The sequence below is a fragment of the Chiroxiphia lanceolata genome, chromosome 7, assembly GCF_009829145.1.
Source record: "Chiroxiphia lanceolata isolate bChiLan1 chromosome 7, bChiLan1.pri, whole genome shotgun sequence".
In the NCBI taxonomy this organism is placed as follows: domain Eukaryota; kingdom Metazoa; phylum Chordata; class Aves; order Passeriformes; family Pipridae; genus Chiroxiphia; species Chiroxiphia lanceolata.
In genome coordinates, this window is record NC_045643.1 from 29,765,780 (window position 1) to 29,792,600 (window position 26,821).

The 26,821-nt window shown below is 43.5% G+C and overlaps 1 protein-coding gene across 4 annotated transcripts in view; it reads left to right on the forward strand.

The window, feature by feature from the left end:
- Positions 1 to 26,821, forward strand: part of KALRN (kalirin RhoGEF kinase) — a 506,307-nt gene that overhangs the window by 426,209 nt on the left and 53,277 nt on the right. Inside the window, exons 1-5 of one of the 4 annotated variants that reach the window (XM_032693927.1) lie at positions 206 to 491; positions 20,280 to 20,563; positions 21,355 to 21,459; positions 24,918 to 25,013; positions 26,601 to 26,731. In XM_032693927.1, coding sequence (XP_032549818.1) covers positions 404 to 491; positions 20,280 to 20,563; positions 21,355 to 21,459; positions 24,918 to 25,013; positions 26,601 to 26,731 — 704 coding nt within the window. In that variant the 5' untranslated portion in view covers positions 206 to 403. Of the gene's footprint in view, positions 1 to 205; positions 492 to 10,634; positions 12,007 to 20,192; positions 20,564 to 21,354; positions 21,460 to 24,917; positions 25,014 to 26,600; positions 26,732 to 26,821 lie in introns of those variants that run through there. The other 3 variants (XM_032693924.1, XM_032693928.1, XM_032693926.1) reach the window with 3 other exon arrangements.

Consider the following 26,821-nt stretch of genomic DNA (forward strand, 5'->3'; position numbering starts at 1 on the left):
CCCTCCCACAACGTATCGGGTCTTTACCAAACTTCCTCCTAGGCTTTTTTTATTTCTCGCTACCGACTTCGCATGCCGCCTGCCCGGGCACAGATACCGCCTTTCCTCATTTCTTCCCCCGAAAAACTCTCTTTTCCTCCCAGACAGCGGCGGGAGCCCCGTCCGGCCGCAGCTCCGCCCTCGCTGGCGGCACCTCCCCCGAGGAGCGCGCCCGGCTCGGGCACAGCGGCTCCGGTGCCGCGGCCGCCAGCGGCTCGGCCGCCCGTCACGGCCGTTCCTCAATAGTTTTTTTTGCCTTTAGGGCGTTTTTTTTTTTTCATTATTATTATTATTATTATTTTTTGGTTTGTTGTTTTTCCCGAGCGGGCCGGTGGCTCCTTGCCATGAGCAGCCCGAAGGCAGCATGAAAGCGGGCAGGCGCGGCTATCCCGCCCGCTCCGGTGTAGGATGGCTCCTGGCGAAGTGCTGCTGCTGCTGCCGCCCCTTCAAAGGTCGGTGGGGCCGCGGGATCGTGTTCCGGGGGGTTGCTGCGGGGCCGGGAGGTCAGCGGTGTCCTCGGCAGGGCAGCGACCCCCGGCCGGCTGCCCCGGGGACAAGCGGGGAACAGGGGCAGGCGGAGGGAGGGACAGCCGAGCCCTCGGTCCCGGCGACAGCGGAGGGCAGGGACAGGCGGGGGGACAGCGGCGGGGCAGCCGGAACGGGCACCAAGAGCGGGAGGGCTGTAGTTGATACAGTTTATACAGTTACACATTTTATCGTTTTTGGGAGGAAACACCCTGGGACTGTACGGTCAATAGGGCGGGGAGAAATATTTGCTTGAATGAGATTTTTTTTATTTTTTTTTTCCTTCCTCTCTAGTCTTTCTTGGGCTCGGGTAGGAGCTAAATGCTTTGAGAACATCTGTTTCTCACAGTTCACAAATCTCTGAATGGTGATGGGGGGAGGTCTGGGGAAGCTGGCTGAGCTGAAGCGCTGAGAGAGATGTGGGAAAGCCAGGGCAGCTGGAGAGCCTTGTAAAAATAAAATCAAAATCTGGCTTTTACATGGAACAGTGCAGCTCAGATGCTTTGACTGAAGGTTTCCCAGCCTGCAGTTTTTATGCTGTGATATGGCTCTTGAGCTAGTTCTGAATAATGTGAGTTTTTTGGAGATTGTTTGTGGTATTTGTGTTTCCTGTTCTCTGGATGGCCAAGCAAAATGTCCCGAACAAAACTTGGCTTTTGTTTTCTGTCTTTTTTTTTTTTTTTTTTAAGTAACTGTAGCTTTCAAATGCATTTTTTGGTAACCCTGAAGTCCAGATAAAGAACAGATAAAGATGACTTTGAGGATGACTGGGACTACTAATTTCTTGAGGCACACATATGCAGTGCAAGAGCCCTCTTTCCTCTAACCTATTCAAATCTACTGAATTAGAGTCACGCTTATGTGGTGATAGCAGCAAACTAACTGGTGATGGAGTTTGCCATGGCTTTGTAAGACATTGATCTTTTTCAACCTGGGGAGAACCCACTACTTCATGCCAAATAAATGATTCTTGAGGTCAACACACAACATTCCACTATTTTGCAGCCTTTAAGAAGGAACATTTAATCTGGTTGTAGGGGCAGGGCTGCCTGCAGAAAGGTTGTGGTACTAAACTACTGTGAAAGCCAAGTCTCTTGGACAGTCTGTGCTTTAATGTGTTGGCCCGTGCAGCAGGCTGGAGAAGTATTCAAGCTCTCTGACAGGGCTTGGTCTTATACATGTTGATTCTAATGGATTAAAATCTCCCTGCTGCCTGTCCTGCCTACAGATGTCTCTAGAAGGGGGAAGGGGAAGCAGCTGGCTCTTCTCTCGCCATTTGAAATGTTAACTTTGTTTGCAGTTCTAGTTTATTGAGTTGGTAACAAAAGGTGTTTTGTGATACAAATTGAGTTACTTCTCTCTTGTCCTTGGTAGCAAACTTCAGGTAAAATTTGTAAAAGGCTATCTGTTGTGTTGTATTTACTAAAGAAAACCAGAGGTAGTCAGATGATGGAAATACTCCCTGAATTTAAGCAGGTACCAAAGCTGACATTTGACTAGGGATTCAGGTGCCTCAGATTACAGCATCAGTGCACCCGTTTGCAGCTTCTGCCATTAAGCGTGGAGATGGTTTACTGTGACCCGTAAAAAACAGACTTTTGAAGCTCTAACTTCATGTGTTCTGTGTTTTCAGTGATTACCTGGGCTTCTGGAGGGGACACTGTTATCCCAGGGCTTCTCACTGATCTCAGCCTTGCAGTGCAAATGGGTGACTGTAGCTTGTATTTAAGAGGGATGTGAAGCACCTTGGAACTATTCTCAGTGCTGCCCCATAAGTGACCTTCCCTTTTTCTTTGGAAATTCGGCTCTGCTTTTTTCTGGTGACAGATGCCTAGTGTATCTTGATCTTTTCCAACAACTGAGTAGGTTTTGTTGTGCAAATAAGAACCTTTGAGAGAGAGAAATTGAGAAGATGAGTGTGCAGTCCATGTTCAAACACAGGTTGTGTCGGTATGAGCTGCGTCACTGCTTTTCTTGCTGTGGAGCTTGGAAGTGATGTGGATGCTTGATATCCTAAATAGCAGCAATAATGCAGAGCTGAAAAAACCCAAACCATAGGTCCCCAGTGTATCATGAAATACGTAAGTTTTGTGTAACTGGGCATTTCTCTGAAGGATTTTGACAGATGACTCAAACTACTCTTTTGCATTAGTTTTCTCCCATCTATTGCAGCAATGGAGACTTGGATGCTACTTTTTTGCTTGTTTCTCTTGGTGAGTTTCTGATCTTGTCAGCTTTGCCCATGTACAGAGCCATTGGGATCCATCCAGAGAAAGCAAATGACACTTAGTACCATTTACAATTTTTTTCTGACCTCAATAGTCCCCTGCATGAACTAAATAAGGACTACTTGTCTGTTCTGAAGTATGGAGAGATATGAATCCTAATATAGGAGTGCCTCAGAGCAAGAGTCTGTCACTTGCTTTCAGCCATAGAGGGGAGTAGTTAGGAGCAGTAAACTAGCATAGCCTCTAGGCCAATGCCCTCAGTAAGCCAAGAGTGGGCAAGGAAGGCTTTTTGCTGTGTTTCCTAAATGCACAAATGCAAAGTGACCTAGTGTAATGGGATGCTTCTTAATGCTGCAAAACTGGCCCCGATAAGAGGGTTCAAATTCTGATGGCTTTCTGATAGCTAGAAAGTCATTGAACTCTCCTTAGAAATCAGTCCAGGATTTGCAATTATATACCTTTTATGTAACAAATATACCTTATTTTCTTTTAACATGAAGTCTGTATCTCCTCAGTTACCAGCGTGGCTCAGATTAGAGATTGCTTTAAGAGAGTACTGATGAGGGAAGGTGAAGAGATGGAAAGTATTCCTTTTTTGTGAAATGTTTTTCCTAAAGCAAAATGGTCCACTGCATGCCTTGGATGTGAGGAGCTTAAAATTTTGTTGCCTTTAAGCACAGAGCAAAGTCCAGTGGGTGAGTCCCATTACTCTGCACTACCTTCAGCGTAGGGCTTTGAAGCTCATCAGTGGGTGGGAGCATGGAGGTTGGGTGGAGACTAAATTCCAGGCTTTGATGCTCAGGGAGCTGTAAAGACTAACCAGTGACTCAGATTTAACCCAGATATTAAATGCTGTGTGCAGGGCCTTATTTAGAGGACATTTTTTTGCAGTAGCTCAGCTCATTTGGTTCTAGCCCAGCCTAAGAGCATGCTGGAGTCTCATTGCCCTAATGGGCACCAGGAGGGTAGAAAGCACTAACAAGGTATAGGAAATGCTTTTCATTAAGCGTGAGAAGAGAGATGTTCCCATCTACTCGACTTGAGAAGCTGGCTATGAGTGTATCAGGTACAGACAAAGAAAGTGATTAAAAGTAATCAACTGTCAGAATAACTTCTAGAGTTCAATACCTTACACCCCATTGTAGGTAATATTATGTGGCTGCAGAGTGGTTTCAGGTGAGAATATAGAATACTTTCTACTTGAGGGTATCCAGAAACTGGGAGGATGGATTTAAATGGATATGTTGTATTGGCTTCAGTAAAGAACATGTCCTCTGCCTACTTGTACAGTTGCTCTTCTGAGTAGGCTGCTGATTGTATCCAAACTTTTCATTTCAGAACAAAAGAAACTTAACCTGAATGTCAAACCGTTAATCTCAGTGTGTTAAAAATGAAAGGTTGAGTGTATTTGTGTCTGTGCTAAGCTCCTGGTAAAGCTCTTATTTTAAATTTCCTCTCCCTCCGGCTGCTCTTATCTGCTTCTGCTTTTTTTTGTTTGTTTGTTTTACTATCCTTTTTTTCTTTCTTTCCTTCCTTCCTTTTCCTCTTCTTGCCTGAGTCTTTGATTTGTTAATGCTGCTTAGCTCTAAGATTAACAAAGACAGCTTCTCTTGAGAAAGTGATGGTGACATGTGCAGTGAAGGGAGTTCAGCCAGCCACCTTGTACATCTTTCCTAGCTGGTCAGAAACAGAGCCTTAACTGGAAGTTAGGAAAACAGGCATCATTGCAAGGGCTGTCAACAGCACGTTTATAAAAGTTATTTCTTCATTAGGGAAAAAGTGAGATCTGATGGTGCTTTTTATAGAAGGTGCTGACACTTACAGAGAGCTGCAGAGCTTTGCTAAGGAAACTGGTACCTTTGTGCTGAGTGGTAGCAAGAGAGTGATCTGCAGTATTATATTCAAGCCCATAACATTTCCTAATTTGAACATATTTTATTTAGTGCTTCAGGCTGAGCCATGGTTACACTGTGTAAAGCATAATGGAATGCATGGCCAAAGCAGTTCCGTCAAAATTGAGGCAGAGGAGAAAACAATAGTAAAATTAAGGGTGTCAACCAAAGCTTGCTTAGTTTCCTGGTCCTTCTTGAATGAGAAATATGAGGAAACTGTTACCTTCCCCAAATAAACTGCTTGGGTGATGTCCATCTGTTGCTCATTAGTTGCATCTCAGTAGAGTCAAAAGGATCAAGTGTACTGGTCTTCTGTAGGCAGTCTTTCTCTCTCATGCCAGAATTGAGCTCTGCTCTTTCTCCTGGCAAATTCAAGAGCAAATGGCTGTGGTGAGGTTTGTGAGACTTGTTATTTCCTTCCAGTTCTATTAAGAGAAAACTGGGAAGCCCATGACAGGAACATCTCTTCCAAGTCCTGTGTTTTCCCACCTCTGCAGGCTGAGTCAGGAGTCAGAGTAGGTCATAGCAGAGAGTTATTGGAAGAGACAAAAGAGTTGATGAAAATGCTGCTCAGTTGAGCAAGCAGGATTAACTCGACAAGGTGAATACTATTAGCAAAAAAAAAATCACTCTTTTTGTTAGTGTGGAATTGTGCTTTCCCACACCTGCTCTACACCCTCCTGACAGATAGTTCTGAGTTAAATGTGTCCCAAAAGCATGACTGACAGTCCCCATGCCAGTCTTTTGGGTAAATAGACTCACTACTCTAAACCTGTTAGCATTTGTGTGCATGGTAACACAGGAGGATTTCAGGAGAAGACCTGGGGCTGATAAGTAACCTCTGAACATGGACAGAAGGAGAAGCATGGCCACTGCTCTGCTGGCAGGCGGGGGGGAACAGTTAGCTCCCTTTAGGATTACTCAGTTTTAAGCGTTGTTAAATCTTACCTGTTTGCAGGAGGGTTTTTTGAGGTAGGAACCTTGTTCATGGATACAGCAGGTCAGATTTTCAGTGGGTCTGTATTACTGTAAAATATTAAGCGTCTAAGAGCACAGGAGGTTCAAGGTTTTTACAAGTGCTGGTTGCTGCACTGCTCTTATCACCAGCCACTCTCTGTAAATATGTTGTTTATCATAACAGTGCCAGTGTTGGGATGCTTTAGCAACTTTCTCTCGGTTTCCAAGATCCAAGCAATAATAGTGTTACCTTTTTTCTCTTTTTAAGTTTATACACACCACTAGACAGCTGTAACTACTTTCAGATCTTAATTGTCTAAAATAGATATCAAGAGCTTCCATAAAGATCAGCTTGCAGTTAGTAGTCTGGGGGTGAATATGTGGTTGGGGATCCTCATAATTCAGATTGCTTCATTGTTTTCAACTTCTATACATTTGTCCAGCTTTAAAGAAACATGGGGTTTGCTTTTATGTAGGCAAAGCTCCTAAATTTCTCATTCACTCCAAGAAACATATAGGAATTCACAAGGCTTTATTCATCTTGTCAAAAGCCTGAAGAAGGGAGACTTTATTCTAAGCAAAAGAGAACAGATAATTGTGAAAAATATAGCTTGGGTTACTCCCTGCTCAGTGCAAAAACATGGGGTAACTAAACATGCTGTTTTCCTATAAAATAAGTGCCAGATAGATGTATTGTTCAGGAATTCAATGCACGGATGCTGAAATAAAACCTATCCATTTTGAAGTGAAACAAAAAGGGCAGTTATTTCACATGACCCCAAAAGGTTTTTGTTTGGGTTTTTTTCCCAAACTGTTATATTTCAGCATACACCTTGTTAAAACTTGCGTATGTATTGGGAAAACTAATCTATCATTTCAAAGTTAAAAAAACCCAAACCTCAAAATATTTCAGTCTAAAAATAGCATCAAGATACTTCTCAAACACACCAGAACACTGTTTCATTTCAGTCTAATTCTTGTCTGTTAACAGGCTTTATGAAAACATTTTCATGTTTGGCAAAAGTTGCAGTTTCTTTTCAAAAGAGCAGTTGGTGGGCAGTCAGTGATTACAGCAAGGATCTGCAGATGTTGTGGTTTTCAGTTCAGTAAGGAAATCCAATTTTCTGCCAGTTTAGCCACTGCGCATCAGTTGCTATTGCAGGACAGTTCAATTGCTAATATTGCATCATGTAATTCAATGTCAAGTAAAGATACTTTTTAATCCAACTATAGAAACACATTGAGCTGTTTTCTTAAAAAAGATGCTTAGATCACAAGTAGGACTTCAGGACATGTAAAGAATTATTAGAAAATACCTAATGAGATAAGCCTGAATACATTTCCCTTGGCTATCCTTTGTCGTTGGAAAACCACAAAACAAAAATTAACCTGTTTGGTATTAGCTCCTAATGTTTCATGTGGCTAATTGTGCTGAAACACAAACCAGTCCTTGAATTACAGGTAGTTAGTGCATCCCATTGGGTCTGCTGTTGAGTTTGACCTGCCTCTCAATCCTTTAGCCTCTGGCCTGGACCAGCCCCACAATCCTCTTCCCAGCAGGCTGAGAACTTGGAAATCGCACACATCACCTGGGCTCCTTTCAGATAATTAGGCCAAAATATGAAAATTTCTTCAATGAAGTCCTAATGAAATGAAAAGTAGAACCTGCAAGGTGAATTTAGCAGTTAATAATAGGAGAGCCATGGGGGTTTCTTCTCTGTGATGGGGAGAGACCCATTGTATGCTTCAGTTTACTATACAGGAGCTATGGTTGCTCAGTACTTTTCAGAAAATGGAAGAAGTATGTCTCCTATTTTGTGTGTTGCCACAAGTTAGGAGTTGCTATTCTCTTGCCTATTTTGCACCCCAGTACACTTGGTTGTTCCATATGGTACAGTCATTGCTAGTCCTGGTACAACTCAACAACTCTGAAATCTTGGATCCCTGCAAAATTGTATTTCAGGCTGTGAAGTTCCATAGAGGGACGAAGCCTGGGAGCCAGAGCTGTTGGGAACCCATTAGCAAACATCATCCTAAGGAATCAATAGGTGGTTTCTGGTCAAGATTATTATCTTGTATATTGGAAGATTGTAAATTAAACATGGAAATTTAATGTTGCTATGTACGGAAAGCACAAGTAGAGTCTATATGTGAGTTTTGAGCAAAGATCCCCTGTTCGCTAGCACAAGACAGCATTGAATTAGACATTTAAGAAAGAGAGAGACTCTGGCCCAAGATAAGAAGGGACTGGATTTAGCGACCCTGGAGGTGTCTCCACTGTTATGTGTTCTGAGCATTTTTCCATGTTAATTTTTCACATGGAGCAAGCAGATCAGAGCACAGGGAAAAGCTGGGAGTGGCACATCCCCGGCTGCAGCTAAATCCTCTGAGGACACTTTTTCATGCAGTTCAGCAGTGCTGATAATTACAGCTACAGAGTACAGCAACCGAGGATGTGCCCTGTTATGCTGTGTTGGATTTTTTTTCTCATCTCTTCATAATGCATATGCAGCTTTAGTGAACAGAGGTTTCTTGCATCCCCGGGACATGCAGTACAGTCATAACCTATCTGAAAACACATTACAGCTCAGTGGGTGCCCAGAAATTTTCTTGAGGTCATGTAGGAAACCGGTGACCAACTGCGCATCAAATATTCAGCAGTGATAGCTTCCAGATTTACACGGACCAGTTGATTTCAGGCGCGCATGTCCCGGGAAGCACATCCCACACGTACCCGAGATCATCTTGTTCTGTGGCACCAGTTGGCTGTGGCCAGAACAACACCCACGGCGCAGTGGGGAGCAGCAGGGTTGCGCTGGGGGGGAAGGCAGCACCCGAGGGGTGGTGAGGCAGGAGCATGAACCTGCGTGTGTGTTCCTTCTCATGGCCTGGGATTCACTGCAGTCCCGGATCAGATCTGCACATGTGAAGCACCCCTGATGAACAAGGCCCCAGCTGTCTGCTGCCACAGAAGCGTGTGCCAAGGCAGGCCATGAGGAGTGTTGCACAACCGGTATAATTTAACCGCATGCTGAATAAATACACTTTTGAGAACTCTTTTGAAGAGATGTTGCCTAATTAATCCTGCAGGGGGTATAATATGTATACTTTTGAAATCCAGTTTTAGCATCCTGCAATTAGCTTTTATGGCCTAAGGATTCTGATTTAAGACACTCTTTAGTTACTAATGGTAATCTGTTTTAATTAGAAATGCAAATGTGTTTTAGATCCAAATGTGTCTGAGTGGTACAATGTAAAATGATGATTCACAGCGAATACCATTGAAGTGCCTCAAGTCTGGTATTCTTTGTACCTTCTGTAGTTTGGACCCTGAGGATCAGCACAATATTCAAGCATCGCTCTCAGCTGAAGCCTGTGGAAGCTGAATAGATTTCTTTAGGAAATGGAATAAGTATTAATCAACAGGGATCCTTTCTAGAATGGCAGAAGGAAAATCATAGCTTTAGGCAAGAAGGAGGCGAGTGCTTTGAATGTTAGTGGCAACTTCAACTCCACAGTAGCAGAGCATAGCTCCTGCCAGGGCACAGGTGCTGAGCAGACAGCAGCATCTTAGCTGACTTTGTCTTAGTGTCAGAGAAATTACTCAGGCTTAAAGATCCCAGGCTGCTCATAGGTGGGGAGGAGGGCTGTAGCTGCTCAGGGCTGTGTTGCTGTAAAATTTGATCTAGCAGTGTGTCTGAGACAAGCCTCTACAGCAAGGCAAACTCCAGACAAATATCTAAAGGCTGATGCTTGTTGAATATTCACTGCAGTCAATTGTCCTGGAGATACTAAACTATGAGGCAGGTTGATGTCTGTGATCAGACATCTTACATTGCAGTAACAGATCACTTATATTTGACAAAGTCTTTCTAAAATCAGAGCCTCTGCTGCTAGACTAATCCTTGTGTTGTGTTCAAATAAGTGTTTCTTTTACCTGATTTCTTTGAAAGATGGGCCCAAAAGAAAGCAACTACTCAGCAATAGGGAAGATGGCTTTTATAATGATTATAGTTTATTAGACATGTTGCTTGGTAGAGCGTTTTTAGAGCTATTTATGATGAGAGTCAGTGATGCAAATGGGAATGAAGCAGCACAGTTTATGCAGTACACCTCTCCACATCTCTGTTAAGCTGGATGCAGAATTGTTTTCCATAAGGAGGCTGCTGGTAGGGAGCAATGGTGTGGGCACCACAAAAGCTGTGGGAGGTTCTCTGTAGCCCTCCAGAAGTCAAAATCAATGAGTTTCTTAGGAGTAGCCTTACTGGGAAGGCTGGTGGCTGGGTCAAGGCACTTGCACAGTTTCAGAGGGCTGAGAGCTCGGCAGGGTGCTGCAGGGAGCACTCCTGTTCCCATGCAGCAGATGCTCTCTGAGACTTCAAGTTCCTTTCTTACTGACGCAGATAGAGTGTAGTAGTGACTTCGTCACCTGAAATTTGATAAACTTGTTGACTGGCATCAGAGGGAAGGTTCCTCACAGATCTTCTCCCCGCACCAGAGAGCTGTCAAAACAAAAAACCAAGGCGTAGATCGCGTGAGCCTGTTATATGGGACAGCAAGTGATGTTCTGGTTTTCCTACTTAAGCTGAATGAATGAAAGCTTCCCGCAAGTCTAACTGATGGTCTTGAATGTGCAATTAAAAGTCTTCGAGCTGCTTAGCCATTTCCCTGTGCTGTGTTCAAAGAGCATCACAAGCACCAGCAGTTCTTATCTGTGTGTTTTATTTCCAAACCGCTGTTTGCATTGACTTCATTCATTACTTCTTTTAATTCATCCCAACCAGTACCTTTGCTGTGAGCTTGTATTTTCCACTAGTATTTCCTGGAGGACAAGAGTGTGGAGGAAGCTGCTTTGGGCACCAGCCCTGGAGGCTCCGGCTGCAGTGTGTCTGTCGTTAAACACCCCAACCTCGTTGTTCTTGGTGGTTACGTGGTGTCCACCCTTGCCCTGCACCACTTGCAACTTATTCTTATTCCATTCTTTTCTTTTCAGGGGCTGTCAGAGCCTGAATAATTTAAGAGTGAACAAATGAGAGACGTTCATGGAGGACTCTGTTCTTACCTAGGCACAATTTGACAAGCATGTAGATTGCCTTGGGTTTCCACTGCACCTACCACAACTTTACTAAGTGAAAAGCCCCCTTTCCCAAACATCTGTGTCACTCTTGCTTAGTAAAGTTATTCAAGATCAGCGCCTTTGGAATTGGTTGGTAAATGGACAAAGACTTTCTCTTTGCCCGGAGCTCCTCACAGCCTCCAAGTACCAAAGAGAACTCCACAGCACTAGAAAGCAAGAGACAGCTGCTGAATGTTGGAAGCTACTGCATTTGGCAAAAGAAGCTGACGCTAAGATGCACACAGTTGTGTTTGTTTGTTCTGCTTGTTTTCTGTGCTTTCTGAGGCCTGTGTGTGCCTGGAAAGTTTAATGACCAATCCCTTCTTTCTCAACATGCAGTTTTTCTTCCTATCCCAAAAAGCTTTGGGTTCTGTTCTTGCTTTTTTTCCAATTCCAATTTTGTCGTTGATATTCTTCTGTTGTTTCCATGAAGAATTGTTTGGGTACATGGCCACACTTTCCTTTGAGGTAGGGAGACCTAAATACGACATTCAAATGTCGTTGTCCTCCCTCCTCTCCCCCAATTCAGCAGAGTAGTCCACCTTGTCATAGAGATTACTGGCTTCAAATGTAAGCCAGAGCTGACCTTAGCAATGATGTCATTTAACTGAGAAATTACTTCAGAATTCTTACAGTAGCTCAATTTGGAAGCTGCTGAATGAAGCTGACCCTTGACACTTCACAAAAGAATAAGGCTTGTGTTGTACTAACAGCTGCTTGGAAACCATGTGTAATAAAGTTTGTTTTTGTGCCCAACGTCCGGGATAAAAGATGGTATTTGCCGACTCTGGTACCCTTACGCTCCCAGCAGAGCAAAACTGCTTAGATCAAAGTTAAAAAGTCTGCTTCTATGTGGGTGTCTAAGCATTTCACAGTTCCTTATGCTAAAAGTAACAGTGTACTTGCAAAGGCCAGCAAATGCTGCTCTTCTTGTTCAGCTTCAAACATGACATTTACCCCCTCATCATCCCATATAGCTTTACATAAAGGTTCAGGTTAAAAGTTTTTTTACGGAAAGTGCATAAGTCTCCTATCAAAATATATCAAGGGAGATTTTTGCTCTGTGTTTGGGGCTTTGTTATTTTTGCTGCTAGCTACACTTATTCTGGAAACTTCAGGGTCGGGAATTATTTTTGTCACAGAACGAGGACAGTGTAAATACAAAATGTAAAGTAGAACTTAGAGAAGTGCTTCAACGACTTGTTTGACTAAATTGAAATAAATGTTGATTTGTTCAAAAAAAAAAAAAGCATGCCCTTTCTGGATCTTGTTAGTCTTGACTTTTTATTTCCTTCCTTTGCTAAAGTGAAATGCGTGCCTCTGGCTTCAGAGATCTGCTTTCCCAGCTGTGAGACATTACGGGAAGACTGCTCCAACATGTGCTCCCAGCAGATGTGTTGGACTTGCTACTGCTGTGCTCTGGGCTGGTCCAGGACATGTGCTGGGCACAAACTTGAGGCAAGAGAATGGGTGAATGAAATCAACTGTGTACGGATAGTGCATCTGGCCCCAAAGTCTGCTGTGTGGAACAACTGCTTTATTTCTGAGCTTTTCCACAGCCTTTCATTCAGTAAAAACCTATTCTAAAAAGCTGTTGCTTCAGGGTTCCCTTGAAGGTACATTATTGCCCTACCTTGAGTCCTGTCTCATAGTATTTTGGAATAGGAACTGGCTAGGAGTATCTCACCAACACGTTGTGGATTGACTGTGGATGTTTATTCTCTTATTATTCTTGTCATGAATTCACAGCAGCCTGTGTGAGGGGTCAGATGGGACTCTGAGGCAGGATGAATTGGGCTGATAAATGGAGACAAAAAGGCTCAAACTTCCAACTAGAGAAGTTGTAGATACCCATCACAGTTGTAAGCTGTTATATGGAAACATATTTCTGAGTGGGACACTCAGAGAGGAGGACTGCAAGCACTTCAGCTGCTCTTCAAGTGCTTGGTGCCATGGGGTTGAGTTGCACACTTTCCTGAGATCTCTTCAGAGGCACAAAGACATGTTCTGCCTTCATGTGCAGCAGCTCCTCAGTTAAATGCTGATCTGTAGGAAACAAGACCCTGCCCTGTATTCACCTGAGGACTCATCTTGCTCTTTTCGCCATGCCCTCCCTACGAGTCACCTCTGATAAAAGCTTAGATCCATATGAAGCAGCAGATACAATAGAGAATTCCTGCAGCTGTTCCTCTCCCTAGGCACTCTTGGAGAGTACTGAAGTCATGTTTTATTTCGGCAGGCTCTCTCTGTGCATTCCCCTTGTGCTGTTTCTCTCCCTGGAGACCCAGCTCACTCATTCAGCACGCTCTCAGGATTTCAGTAACTTTTCTTGCAAGGTCTCTTGGGACCACACGCCTCTGTGCTGTTCCTCCAGGCTTTTGGTTTTATCTCAGTCTTTGAAACTTTCCCAGAACTGCAGTGACTTTTCTCTGACCTCCAGGAACTAGAGCTCTTGAGCCCTAACACTCTGACTGGCACAACCAAGACCTGGAGACTACTTTGGGATGTCAGCTTTCCCAGCACATGCTGGATGGAAACTGCATCTGAGCAACACCAGCTAAAAATAAAAGCTATTCAACTGAAGCTAATGGCAGGTTGCCATCAGTTATTGCTCATTAAAGTGGATTGTCAGATGCTTAACTTCAGCTAATCATTCCCTGCTGTGAGATCGGCCTGGTATGAAGCGTACTCAAATGTGGGAAGGGGATTCACAATAACTAAATTTAGCTAAGGGTATAATTTCCTCCGACTCCCTCTGTAGTTAATGGAAAGAGAGAGGCTCCTACAGGGTGTGGGTCCCACTCTGCATCACCCTTGGGCAGAAGTGTGTGCAGCTCCCTGACTGCCAAGAGCAGGAGGTGAGCTACGGCGTGACACAAAAATGAGCAGCTCCGAGTGACAGTGTTTACCCACCCCAGCTGGGTGAGTGCTTGTTTTCCTCAGCTAAGGTTTCAACCTGCAAGTAATAATCAGAAAGTTGAATGTGAAAGCCAGCAGATAGGTGACCATTTCCCAGAGGCAAAACCCATATGCAAAATCCCCCAGGAGCATCTCCTGCTTTGCGGTGTGGCTAAAAGGAATTCTGCAGATTATTCTTTATCTCAAAGCAGCTCTTCTTTCATATTTCCAAGAAATACCAGCTATTCAATAATGAAACAATGTGTTCTGAATGTTGGGTGATTAATTTAGATTCTAGTCCTTTTTTTCCCCTGTTCTTTTTGGAACTTAGTCATGTTTGTGTGTTTGGCAGTGAAACAGAAAGTCAGATTTTGAGTTTTTACATTACAGTCAGTGATCAGAAAGTTTGTCCGGTACATCTACTTTGTCTATTGGACTAGAAAGTTTTTTATAAAATATTTAACTTCAGACCATTATTCTTGAGTTTGGACAGAAGTCATTTCATCCATATAAATGGAGTTGTGAAAATCGTGCCAGATTGATTTGTGCCTTTTGATGGTACTTCCAGCTTAAAGCTTCAAACAGTACTCCCAAGACACAAACAAAAGTCAGTTGAACCTTCTCAATTTGCTCATTTCCAGGAGATTATGGAGTTAGGGAGAGCATTTGAATCTCCAAACAAAATTTGTATTTAGATTTCAATGGCGTAGTTTGAATGTGCCTTTACCCTCTGGTGTGAAACTGGCTCCTACATGGTCTCATCTCATTTTTAGCTCAAGCTGAAGCACGGGGCAGGTCTGCAGTTGAACACGTGCAGAGTGGCTGAGCAGAGCTGGGAGCAGATGGGGAGCTTTGGGAGTCTCCAGGGCACGTTTTGCAATTCCATTGCGAAAGTTTAATGTACTTCTAATCTAAAGGGCTTTCCAAGCCAGTTGTCCTCTGTCTTTGTCTGACATGGGCACTGAAAATTTCATTGTGTTCACTTACACTCTTCACTAGAGCCTCCTTCAGAGGCTGTGCCTGAGGAGACAGCTTATCTGTTGACATAAGAAGTTGTCAGATTCATGATGTACATTGTTAAACCTATTTTTTTTGCTTGAGGAATAGCTGTAAAGCGACTTCGTATTATCCAAATGTTGTTACTTCCCAAACTTTTGCAAATCCATGCCAGGTTTTACAGGCAGAATAGGCTCTAACACTATAACTGGGATTGGTACTGTCATCTGCCTAAGCCACAAAGTTTTGTAACCCTGACTTGTGCCAATAAAAATGTTTCACTGAGCATGTTTTGGACGTTTGATACAAAAGCACAGAAGAGACCAAAGAAGCAGTCTTCATACCTCATTCTGCCATCTTTGCATCTGTCAATAGAGCTTTAGCCCTGAATCCCTTGAGCAGACCCAAGGTGGCTCTCAAAACAGCATTTCCTAAGGGAGATCATAAAACTTCGAGAAGCTGAGAGCTGTGAACTGGAACCTATGGCTGGACATGCTCTTGGAAAGGGCAGGAGAGGGTGCATTTTGGTGGTTTAGATGATTCTTGTTTGTTTAGTGTGAAATTCTTAACATAGGGGCTTTGAGCATAGGGTGGGTCTGGATGATTCCTGCTTTCCAAGGTTTTTTTTTTACGGAGATTCCTATTCTTTAGGAAGCTTACTCAAGTAAAGACTTGAGTGAGTCTTTCACCTATGTCTGATTAAATTCTGTCTTTGTCAGAAGTATTATTTTACAAGAATCACTAAATGTGGAAAACGGTCTCTGCTGAGCACAGCAGAGCTGATTTATGTGCTCATTGGTCAGATTGCCATTACTGGCTTTCATTCACAAGTGGAATTATTTCTGAAAAAAAGAATCATTGATTTAAATGCACATCCTAGGAGGATTACAGAGTTCCCATTCTGACTCATTTTCTTTGACTTCTGTGGAAAAATCTTTTTCTCTCAGTCTCTTTTTCTGGAATAAAATTTCTGGAGAAATGGAGCCATAGATAAATGAGAAGAGGATTCACCTCACCTAAAGCAAGGTTCTGCCCTGCTCTACTCACCTGTCTTTATAGCTATATTCTGTATTCTGGTTATGGACACATATTTCTTTCCTATCATATATGGTCTGTGGTTATTATGTACCAAAAAGACAAGCCTGATGTTTTCTTCAGAGTCGCTGTGAGAGGCCTTTCCCTTTCCCTGTTAAAGAGTTGAGTTCCTGCAAAGGAGTTTGGTGCTGCATGACTGATCAGACAGACCTCCTCTCCCATGTGTGCTCTGGGGAACAGGGAGGTAAAAATAAAATGCCTTGTATTTATGTTCCACTAGTAATTCCTGATGACTCAAATGGGAATACAACTATGCCTCTAAAACCAGGTCTGTGAGATTTTCATTTTTCCTTTCACTCAAGGTAACACAGAACTGGAACCTTCCATTTTTCAAATACAAGAGCTGTGCTTTTATAGATGTCTGTTCATTTGAGCAACAACAACAAACATTTCATGTCTCCAGCAGTGCAAAAGCACTGAATGTTAAAGCTCTTTGGTCTGGCTGAGTATCTCTCACAGTCCTCTTGCCAGAAGTTTTTTGGAGGTTTGCTTAGGAGTGTTTTGGAAACCATCATTTCTTCTGTCTGAATGAATGGTTTGGCCAGGAAATCAATCTAGCCACATGAGTCTGCTGACTTCCCTACACCCATTTTGCTTCACCAAATACCTTTTTTTAGACATGTGTGTCCTGGGACCTGGTGGGAGGACAACTGCTCGTGGCAGTGTGAGGACAGCCACTGCTTCGCTGGTCCCTGTGGGCAGCAGAGCTGCCTGAATTATCACACGATGAACTGCTGCATCTTTTCCAAAAGCGCTCTGGCTTTTCTTAAGGAAACTGTGTTTCCAAATAGCTCTACTAATGCAGTTTGCAAAGCACTTATGTGCTAGTGCTTTGCAAGAAGAGCACGGTAACGTGTCGTCCTCTTCCGCTCAGTCCACCTGGTGTCTGCATCTCAGGCCAGTATCAAGTGTCATGATTGATGTGTTTGTAGCTGTATGTGCTGCAGAAGCAGCGGAGCTCACACAAGCTCAGCTTAGGAGCCTGTCTAAAAGATCTTTCCTGGCAGATTTTTTTGTGTTTCATGTTTCTGTCTCTTATTTCATAAGCTCTGCTCTTCCTGGAGCTCCAGTCCTGCCTCTGCGACCATGTCGATCTGACCTGCTTTATGTGCAGAGGAAATCACTCTCAGGGCTGGCAAAACAACAAATGTGACTTGCTCACAAATGTGTCCAAATTTGCAGTTCCTTTAAAAAAGAAAAGGAAAAAAGGTTATGAATATTGTGTGTGGACTCTCGGTATGGCTTTTGCATAGTGCATGTGTGGTGGTAGTGGTAACTGGAATTATGAGGTTGGGAATATTTTGTACCTATGTAGGGTGCTGGGTAGAGAAAAGTCACCCCACCCCGAAGGGCTCTAATGGTGGCTGGGGAGCAGGGAGATTCATACCAGTCCTTCTCTCCCACCTCCCTGCCTGTCCTTCAACCACAGGGAGACTACACTACCATGTAAAGGGAAAATAAGGCCATGTTTCCAGTCTTGGGCTGCATGGGCCAAGCAAAGCCCAGGCTCTGTCCTAAATGCCTTACAGTGCTCCAGCAGGGCAGTTCAGCAGACAAGGAGAAAGAAGGGACTTTGTATCTGCCAGGGCTGCACACAGCATGGCATGACCGACCCACGTTTAGTAACCCCTTGGTAAACAGCCTTTTTCATCACCAAAGGCATTACCTTGAGCAGGAAAATCCAGAGCCTTGTTCAAGTGGGACTGTTGCGTGGTGTAACACGCCTCCCTCTGGAAACCTGTGGGTTGGCTTTCACCGTGGCTTGTGGCTCCTGGGGGCTGATGTTTGGCCTGCAGAGTTTTCCTGGCCCTGGATTAAACTTTGGACAAAATTCTTGCAAGCAGGGAGAGTGAGCTGTGGGCCAGCTTGGGACTGGGGCTGTTTCTTCCCACCTGCTGCCTTCCCTGGAATGACAAGGGACAACTGTCTGTCGCTTCCCCAGGCCAGTTGAGCAGAGTGCTGTGACAGGAGAGGTGCTGTGTGTCTGTCCATGCCCTGGCTGTGGCTGTGCTGCCTGGGAAAAGGAGAGGGAGGCAGCAAGGCTGGGACCTGGCCCTGCTCATAAAACCAGGGCTGTTTTATGGTGGAAACGGAGGTCCCTGCCTCTTCCATCATGGACCTCAAGGTTCCTTTATCTGGATATGCCTTGAGCCTGCTGGGCTGACATAGGATTGCATGTCACAGTAATAAAACCTTCGGGTGGATGGGATTGTCCCAGGCTCCATTAGCCTCCTGTCAACTCCCTTCCATTACCAGAAGTTAAATTGGCGAAGTGCTGTCAACTGGAGGTAGGGGTTTGGACTATGTTACTTACAAGCTGTTGTAAAAACCTCTCTGTACGTTAATCAACAAGGTGAGATCAGCTTGTCGTCAGTTCTCCTGAACCTTCCACCGAGCCCAGTCCCCACCAAAGGCAGTGAGTCTGTGATATGGCTGCTTGCTCCAAGTCATCCCTGGGAGTGGAACCTCACAGAGTGATCACTTCCAGCATTTCTCCTTCTGTGACTGCAGCCCAGCTCCCTTTGCACCAGTAATGGCCAAAGTTAATCCTCCTGCAGCAGTAGTGGGAGCATGAGCACCTGAGGGCACTCCTCTTGGCAAAGCCCCTTGACAAGGAGCCCTCAAGCTTCCCCCACTGCCTGTGGGGCTTTCAGTGGGGTGAGGGCACTTGGAAAGTCAAAATCACCATGATGAAACCCTGAATTTTGCTGATGCAAGGTGCACTGATAAACTCGCCCAGCATCACGTGGAGCCTGCAAGGGGGAACTATCCAAAGGCTTTTGAGTGGAAGATAAGCTGGCCCCTGATAAACATTATCTTGCACTAGTTGATTTAACGCCACTTTGTGTACATGAAATAACATCAACAGGAGCTGGCTAAACCCAGACCTTTCTGAGATAAGCCTGCTATTTTGCCCCTACAGAGGAATGTCAGTAAGTCACCTGGGATCCGTCCTCCTCCCAGCCCCTCTCTCACTTACTCCTCCTGTTGTCAAAAGACAGATGATTTGGATTTTCTTCCTGTCTGGGAAATGAACTTTGACTTTCTCTAGCTTGTTAAAATGATTCCTGTATGTTCTAAAAATCTAACTTTTGACCTCAGGTATGTAATAAATTATTGGTTCAAATTCTGACTGAGGCTGTTGTATGGTTATAAAATATTCTGACTCTCACAGTCTGTGTTGTACAAGCTGGCAGACAAGGCAGGCTGCAGTCTCTGCTCTGTGCACAGCCAGCTCAGAGCAGCAGCTCTGCTCAGAGCAGGTACAAGCTCTGCATGCTTGTAGCAGGAACTGGCTTCTAAAACAACACAGGTTCTCTGGAAGAGTAGCTCTCCCTCAGCATTTGTACAACCCAGCATCTCTAATGATATTTACTGCTGAACTGAGAATATCTCAATGCACCAGGCTATGTTCATGTGTTATAACTTAGGTTTTTGGTGTCTGCTGGGGCAGATAAAATATTCAGAGATAACAGTCTAAAAATGTTTAATAACATCAGCTGACTGCTTTCTGATGTACAGCCTGACTTGTATTTTGCAGGCGTGTGACAATGTTTGAATTTTGTGAAAAAAAACCCTTCATCTTAAACTGTGTGGGATTAAACATCACAGTCCCTGATTGCTCCTGGGGAGGGAGTTGCCTTGCCATGGTTTCAGAAAGTTGAAAACAGGGCACTTGTTCCTAAAGGGCAATTGAGAAATCTTTGGGCAACTTGTTTGTTTTGGTTTTAAAGCCTTACTGACATTGGCACATCTCTGGTCTGTTGCGTTTGGGGGGGAGTAAGGAGGTTGCACCCATTTCTAAGGTGCTAGTCTGAACGTGTATATTGATGACTGCAGTTGAAAGCACTTCAGCAGAATCTCTTGCTAATGGGACTACTGGTTAATTTAAGCCTGTCTTCTGTCTCATTACTGAGAGTTTCCTTTGATTTGAATAGTTTATCATCTTTTGTAATTGTTCATTCCAGTTTCTTAGTTCTAGGGAGTGTGTGGATTCTTCTGACAGGGTACTTTCAGGGGCAAAGGAAATAATTTTAAGGTGCTTCAAAAGTTAGTAGGTAGTCTAACTAACAGTCATGTAACTGGGGTCTGAAACCAGCTTAGAAACAATTATGGAATCGGAACCTAACAATGTGTTGGTGGTTGTCAGGTCTCCTATAGCTATCTGCTTTTTGTACTTATTTTCTTCCTGGCAATTCACATTGAAATTGTGGGAAGAAGCTGAGAAGTTCAGCATTTAGCATGAAAGTCAGGCTTTCATAAAAAACTAAATAACTTTGCTGTGTGTGATCTTTCATAAGGACAGATAGTGTGGCAGGAAATGAGAGAAGTGTGTAAGATTGTGGGAAATGCCTGTTGAAGGGCATATTCCACTCTCTGGTGTGCAATAAAGTTTACACAATGTCCATAGGTCACAAAGCCTTTCATTGAGGCAGCTTGTATTTTCATGCTTAATGCTGCGCAGCGCTTGACGTGCACCAGGGAGTAGAGGAGGTGCTGGTATGAGCTCTCACCTGCGTCGCTTTCTTCCAGACGCGTATTCAGTCTCTGCCAATGACAACGGGGGCAAGTCTGATTCAGTGGCCAACTTACAACCTCAGCCATCCCTCAACTCCATCCAGAGCTCTCCTGGCCCCAAGCGCTCAACCAACACCCTGAAGAAATGGTTGACTAGTCCTGTGCGCCGGCTGAACAGCGGGAAGACCGAGAGCAACATCAAGAAACAAAAGAAGGTGCGAGATGGCCGGAAGAGCTTTGACCTTGGCTCGCCAAAGACTGGAGATGAAACCACTCCTCAAGGAGACAGCGCAGATGAGGTGTGTGTTGGTGTTTGTTGCGGGAAAGACTGTGTCTTCAATAGTCTCTTCTATGGTCTGTGAGTCATGCTTGAGTAAACGCAGTTCCCTCAGGGTCTAGAGGGAACAGCAAATCATATGTAAAATCGCATTGTTTAAAGCAATTAAACAATGTTTAAAGCTGTGTTGCAAGCAGCTTTGTCATCCAAAGAGCAATGGAATATATAGGGAAGAGCATTTCAGAGTTTGCAAATATTATTGTCCTTTGACTAGATTTTTAAATAACCTATTAGAAAGCTGCCAAAGATAAAAATGAAGTTATTCTTGAGCAGCAGAGGTTTATATCAGCTTTATCCTACTATACCAGTGTAATTCCTTTTTGAAAGAAAATACTCAGCCATGTTTCTGTTAAATCTGCTATGTTCCTGTACCTGCAGTTTTTCTGCTGGAATGTTCTTCACCAGAATGGTGCTTTCCTGATAAAGTGAATGAGGAATTAAAAGCCAAAAGTGCAAAAGATACTAACTGAACACAAACAGAAGAACACATTTTAAAAATTGTACATTGAACAGTTCTTATTTGAATGAAAAAAATACTATTCTATCAGCACACAGCTATAACTGCCTTAGCTGCTTGGCTGACCTATAAACCGTATTTCTGTAAGCCTTAGAATGCACCAGGATTAACTGACAAAACCTTAAGTCTTTATTGCTTCTCTCCCATTACCTGCAATTCTCTCCATCCAAAGCAATATTGACCCTGGGGGTAGGGCTCAGATACCCTGCTTCTAATTATATCTAACTTTTCTTCAGAAGAGCAAGAAGGGTTGGGGAGAAGATGAACCAGATGAAGAGTCTCACACACCTCTTCCTCCTCCTATGAAGATTTTTGACAATGATCCAACCCAAGATGAGATGGTAAGGCCTCCCCTACTATGTAATTTTTCTGTTAAAGTGCATTTCTCGCATAGCTATACACAGTGGTTTCGTAGTAGTCTTCTAGTATCCAGAACTAGCCTAGACTTGTGGTTATAAGAGTCTCCTACAAGCAAATCATAATCTAATACCTTTTTCCAACTGGATTTACAGATAGGACTAGATAAGCAATTTAGTCCTGGCATCCCATTTCATGACAGGTCGATTGTGTGCCTGTGCTATGTGTGGTCAGAAACTCCATTCATACATCTGATTTATAAGTACTGTTGGTGTCTGGCTGTGGCACTAGAAATGGTATTTGGTGGCATCATGCTGGTGGTGGTAGTTCTCTGATGTTAAGTAGAGTCTCTTGAGCGTTAAGTCAGAATTTGCCATGTTAGATGGCACAGTGGCTTGCAAAGTCCTTCAGTTGGTCTCGGGATGAGAATCTGTGAACGTGGCTGTCACAGTGGTTTGCATTGACAGTCAGTGCAGGTCCTGTCTGCACATGTCCTCCCCCACCCTTTCCTGGTTCTGCCGTTCTCCCTTGTAGAAAACTATCCTCCTGTTTAGCAGTTTCCTGCTTTCCTGCTGACATCTGTTTTTAGCACTGCCACTTCTGTATCGCTATCCTCTGATTGTAATTGCTGCAGGCAAAGAAGCAAGGATAGGGGAGATTAATAAATTGTCAGACAAAAAAAAACAACACAGAATGTTCTTGGGGAAGGTTCAGGCAGGAGTTTGGAAATACAGAGAGAGAAGGATGTAAATATTTCTGGGACTTGAGCAGAGTGATGGAGTAAAGGATTTGGGGGCTTTCTGCTAATCTGTTAGGAAATGTTATGACATTGTGGTGGCAGCGAGACCAGAAGGAAGCAGCTGGAGTTGTGGACTCTTGCCCTTTCAGTGCTATGTATGCTGGTGGCTGTCTGGAGAGGGGCAGAGGCGAAAGGTCAGCGAAGCAGAGCTGTGGTGGATCCATGCCCAGCACAATAGCTGTTGCTCCTGGCTTGTTCCCCATGGAGTTTAGCTAAATGTTTGGGGGCTAGCTTGCTTTTTGTGTGGGGAGGTTTGTTTTATTTTTTTTTTTTAAGAAAAACAAAACTGATTTAGGTCAGGTCACTATTTTTGGTGTCCAACATGCCATATGACTTCAGTATTTCTTAAATACATTTCTGACAGCGTAAATGTTGTGGAACTAAACTGTTTTCTGCTTCTGATGTCTGAGCTTTATCAAGTGTTTTGGCATCCTTTTTCTTTACCCACTCCTGACAGACAAGATGCATCTGAAACCTTTTCTCTCTGTTTTTCTTCCCCTCCTCAACTTTTGTTGTGGGGGAAAAAAAACCCTAAAGCTCACAAACCTGGGTCCCAAAATTCTCTGGCACAGGACACTGTGTTAGCGATGTTTGAGCCATGCTGGAGCTGAAAGCTCTCTAATGGTGTTAATTTGAGCACAACTTCTTGCTCATGTGCTGCCTCTGTGCTTACAGGCACAGGCTTAGGTTGGACCAGCAGCAGCAGCATGGGGCAGTAGCTGTGGTAGGGGGGGAGATGTCTGCGTGGTGTGGGAGGTGACACTTTTCCCTGAACCCCCCTGCAAGGCAGCAGTAATCGTGCCTCACTGCTCCTGGAGGCTCTTAAAAAGACAAACTGGAAGATGTCTTTGTATTAGAAATTCATAATTTGCTCCCTGGGAAATAGAAATACCGTATTTCGATTTGCCCCACACAAACCAGACTCTTGTCAATCCCAGAAGTTTTATTTAACCCTGAAAGTCTTGTCAGCAGCAAATGTTTCCTTGCTCCCTTCAAAATCTTGCAGTTATTTATTTTTCAGAGATATTGAGCAATTTCAGTTGAAATAAGTGAGAGCAACAGCTGTTTAGTGCCTCCAAAAATTGGACTCCTCCTGCTAGAATGGTTATGTTTGGCTGTTATCATCAATGTTGTCCAGTATCTCTTCAAAGTCCTTATTTTCAGTCGTCTTCTTTTCCTAGACATGTCTGTCTGCATTGTAGGTGAAACAGGCTGTCTGAGCTTTAACATTTGTATGAGATTCCTGCATTACCAGCCTAATTCCTTAATTATCAGCCTGATTACCTGTAGTTTTTATTGTTGTTGTAATTAGAATTGTTGATTAGATGTATTATTTGTGAAAGACAAGACGATGCCTGGCAGGCTGTTCATGTTTCTGCTCTATCACAAGGCTTCTGGTTAGGATTAATCTCCTTTGCTTTCTTTTTCTTCTCCTGGGGCTGTGTCACTCAACAGGAGAAACCTTCCCAAAGGGCTGCGGAAAGAGGTGGCCAGGTGCCTAATTCCTGCCATCACATTTCCACCTCTCATTCCCCAGCACTATTTAATCTCAGACGCGTGTTTGTTGGCACCTGCACAGTGATTTCGCTGGAGTAGCTGCTCTCCAGAAGACTTTTATTAAGCAGCTGAGAGATGAATAAACTTTTTAATGCAAAATTTATAAAAATTAGCCATGCTTTAGTCTGTGTCAGCCTGCTGAAAGCAGGTTATGAGGGCTTATAGTTTTAGTCAGTGCTGGTATTGCCTTCAGAAGTAATGTACATACAGGTGAGCTAATAAATCCCAATTCCCATAGCTGTCGAGTGGGTTTGGATGTTCAAAGTGAGGTTTCCCAGGACAAAGATCAAGGGGTGATATGCCCTTATAGAGCAAAAACTTTAAACTAAAACTGAGTATTTCACACAGAGCCATGGGGGTGCTTGGGAGCACATTGAAGAGGTCTTAGTGTTTCTGGAGATCTGTAAGTGGAGGCATCTAAAGACACGACATGATGTCAGGCACCTAAAATCGAATACCTGTGACCAGCAAACAGGCATAGAGAGGCAAGACTGTGCCAGGTACCCAGGATAGATGAGACATGTAGCGGTGTTTTTTCTCCACTGGTTGCAGAGAGAAGAGTTACATGTTTTAGATGGCTGAAGTTGCATGAAGGGGAGGTGTCATCCAAGTTCATTTGGAGTTGCAATTGATCTGTGGGGAAGGGAGAGGGAATTATTTGTTCCTCCCTCCTCTACTGCCTGTAATTCTGTGTGTGCCTTGTGCTTAACTGCACTTATTAAATATGTATGTATGGGGGAGGGGGTAATTTCTTACTTCTGCAGTAAGATGATCAGTTTTCTGGAGTCTGTAAGACCATAGATGTCCTTTGAAGGAGGAACCAGCAGACTTTAGGAGTATTGTAACCTGCTTGTTCCCAGTCTTGGAACTGCTGAGGGAAATGTGTAGCCAGAAGTGGATGGCAATTCCATGCTTATCTGATACGGCAGCACTCGCTCACCTGTCCGTGCATGTGGCCCTCTAACCCTCCAGCTCCCCTTCCACGTTCGTTCTCCTGCCTCAGAAGCTTCTTCGCTGACCGCTTGGTTTCCTACTCCCTTCTCATCCTTTTAACTTGCTTTTCCTTTGCAACCTGGTGTCTTGCAGTCCTCTTCTTTGCTAGCTGCTCGACAGAGCTCCTCCGATGTCCCAACTGCTGCGGATCTTGTCAGTGCAATAGAAAAGTTGGTCAAAACTAAGCTGGTAAGTTTAGTGTTGTGAAAACTGTGTGCACAACAGGCCTGACATGACTGTAGGGAAGTGCTTTAAAGGCTACCTCTTGTTTCTGGTTTCCTTGCTTTCTACCTTCATCTGCTATGCTTTTATTAACCCCGTGTGCTCTGCTTCTCAGTAGTGTCTAATATTTTTGCTCCCCATATGAGGTGAAGCCCACATCTCACATAGGCTCTACACTGCACAGTCAAAAGTCACTTCTGAAGTGGGCTTTGCAGAGCATGAGTTATTGTACTGTTCTCTTTCTGGGGTCTTGTTGGTATTCAAATATTTTACACAGTGGGATATTTTGTTTGTTTTGTTTTAAAGCTTGTTCTGAGGCACGGGAGTTTTACTGTGTGAATTTTGTTTGGCATTCTGGTTTCTCTTAAAAAGACCCTCTAAAGAGTAGAACTGCTTGAAGTACCACAGCTGTGCTTTAATTTTACAAAGATTCATGTGGCACTTTTAATCTGCCTTGTCAACTCTTTCTTACAGGGACTGGAATAAGCAATAAAATTGCTTTGGAATTAATTTGTTCAAAAATTTCAGTGTCGTACACTCTCCCTGTCTGATCCCATGTCTGTTGGACAAGGAGTAAATCCTGTTTCATATCCTGGCTTCTCTTAAGTTTTCCCTAAGCAGTTCAAAATCTTAAAATCAAAGCTAAACCTTTTTCTACACGTTCCGGGACCTCTAAAAGTAGCTAAATGCTTTCTTTGAACAAGTTAAAAGCAGGATTATGATGGGCCTACAAAGGTTCATTTCCTTACATATACTGGAACAGTGAAGAGAGAAAAAAACCAAAACAATCATTAAATTACTGCAGCTCTGTGCAAGCAGTTTTATCTAGTGAATCATTTCAGAAGGTTTTGGTATTTTCTGTTTGACATATTGGTACACGGAAAGACTCGGCATTCATAGCGTGCTTGATAAGGAGTGACGGGTGAAGGAGTTCTTTATGGGAAACCAAGAAGGATATTCCCAGAAAATTTACTCAAAATAGTTTTATTCCATCGAGGGACTAAAAAATTGAAAAGTATTTCATTAATCCAGTTAGACATATTTTTGGAGGTTATTTTGTTTTCTCTCCCCCACATACAGTCTATTAGACCATTACAATTACTTTCCAGGGATTTGGGGGAAGCTTTAATTATTATGGAATGTTACTGTGTGTCCATCTTTCTGTTTCTTTTTCTGTTTTACTTTACTACAAGAATCCCCATTCAGCTTTTGGCAGAGAATCTTTGACCACATGTAGCCTAACAAAGGTCCTGATTGAGACATCAGGATATTTCCAGGTTATTTTGAAATAATTTGGAAGAGTTTTCTTGGAGCTACTGGAATATCTTTTTCCACCTTCTAACAGAAGGACGTGTTCTCCATTTTAAGGGTTTTTTTTGGGGGGTCCTACATTAACTTAAAATTACTTTGGTTGTGTTTCACTAAGTCCTGCAGGAAAGTGTTGCTGAATACTCTGCTTGGTTTTAACTGTAGTGTTGATTGCAGAACTGACTCGAATACTTATGCTGGAATTCAAGGCCTATGCTTATTCTGTTTTCTTTGGGGTTTTTTTAGACCCTTGAAGGAGGATCTTACCGAGGAAGCTTAAAAGATGCCACTGGCTGCTTAAATGAAGGAATGACACCTTCAACGCCCCCCCGAAACCTTGAAGAGGAACAAAAAGCCAAAGCAATGAGAGGCAGAATGTAAGTTGTATTGCTGGTTTTTCTTTCCAAAATATGCACCCAAGGAGGACACAGAGCAACACCGAAAAAGTGAATGAACGTGGAACTGGG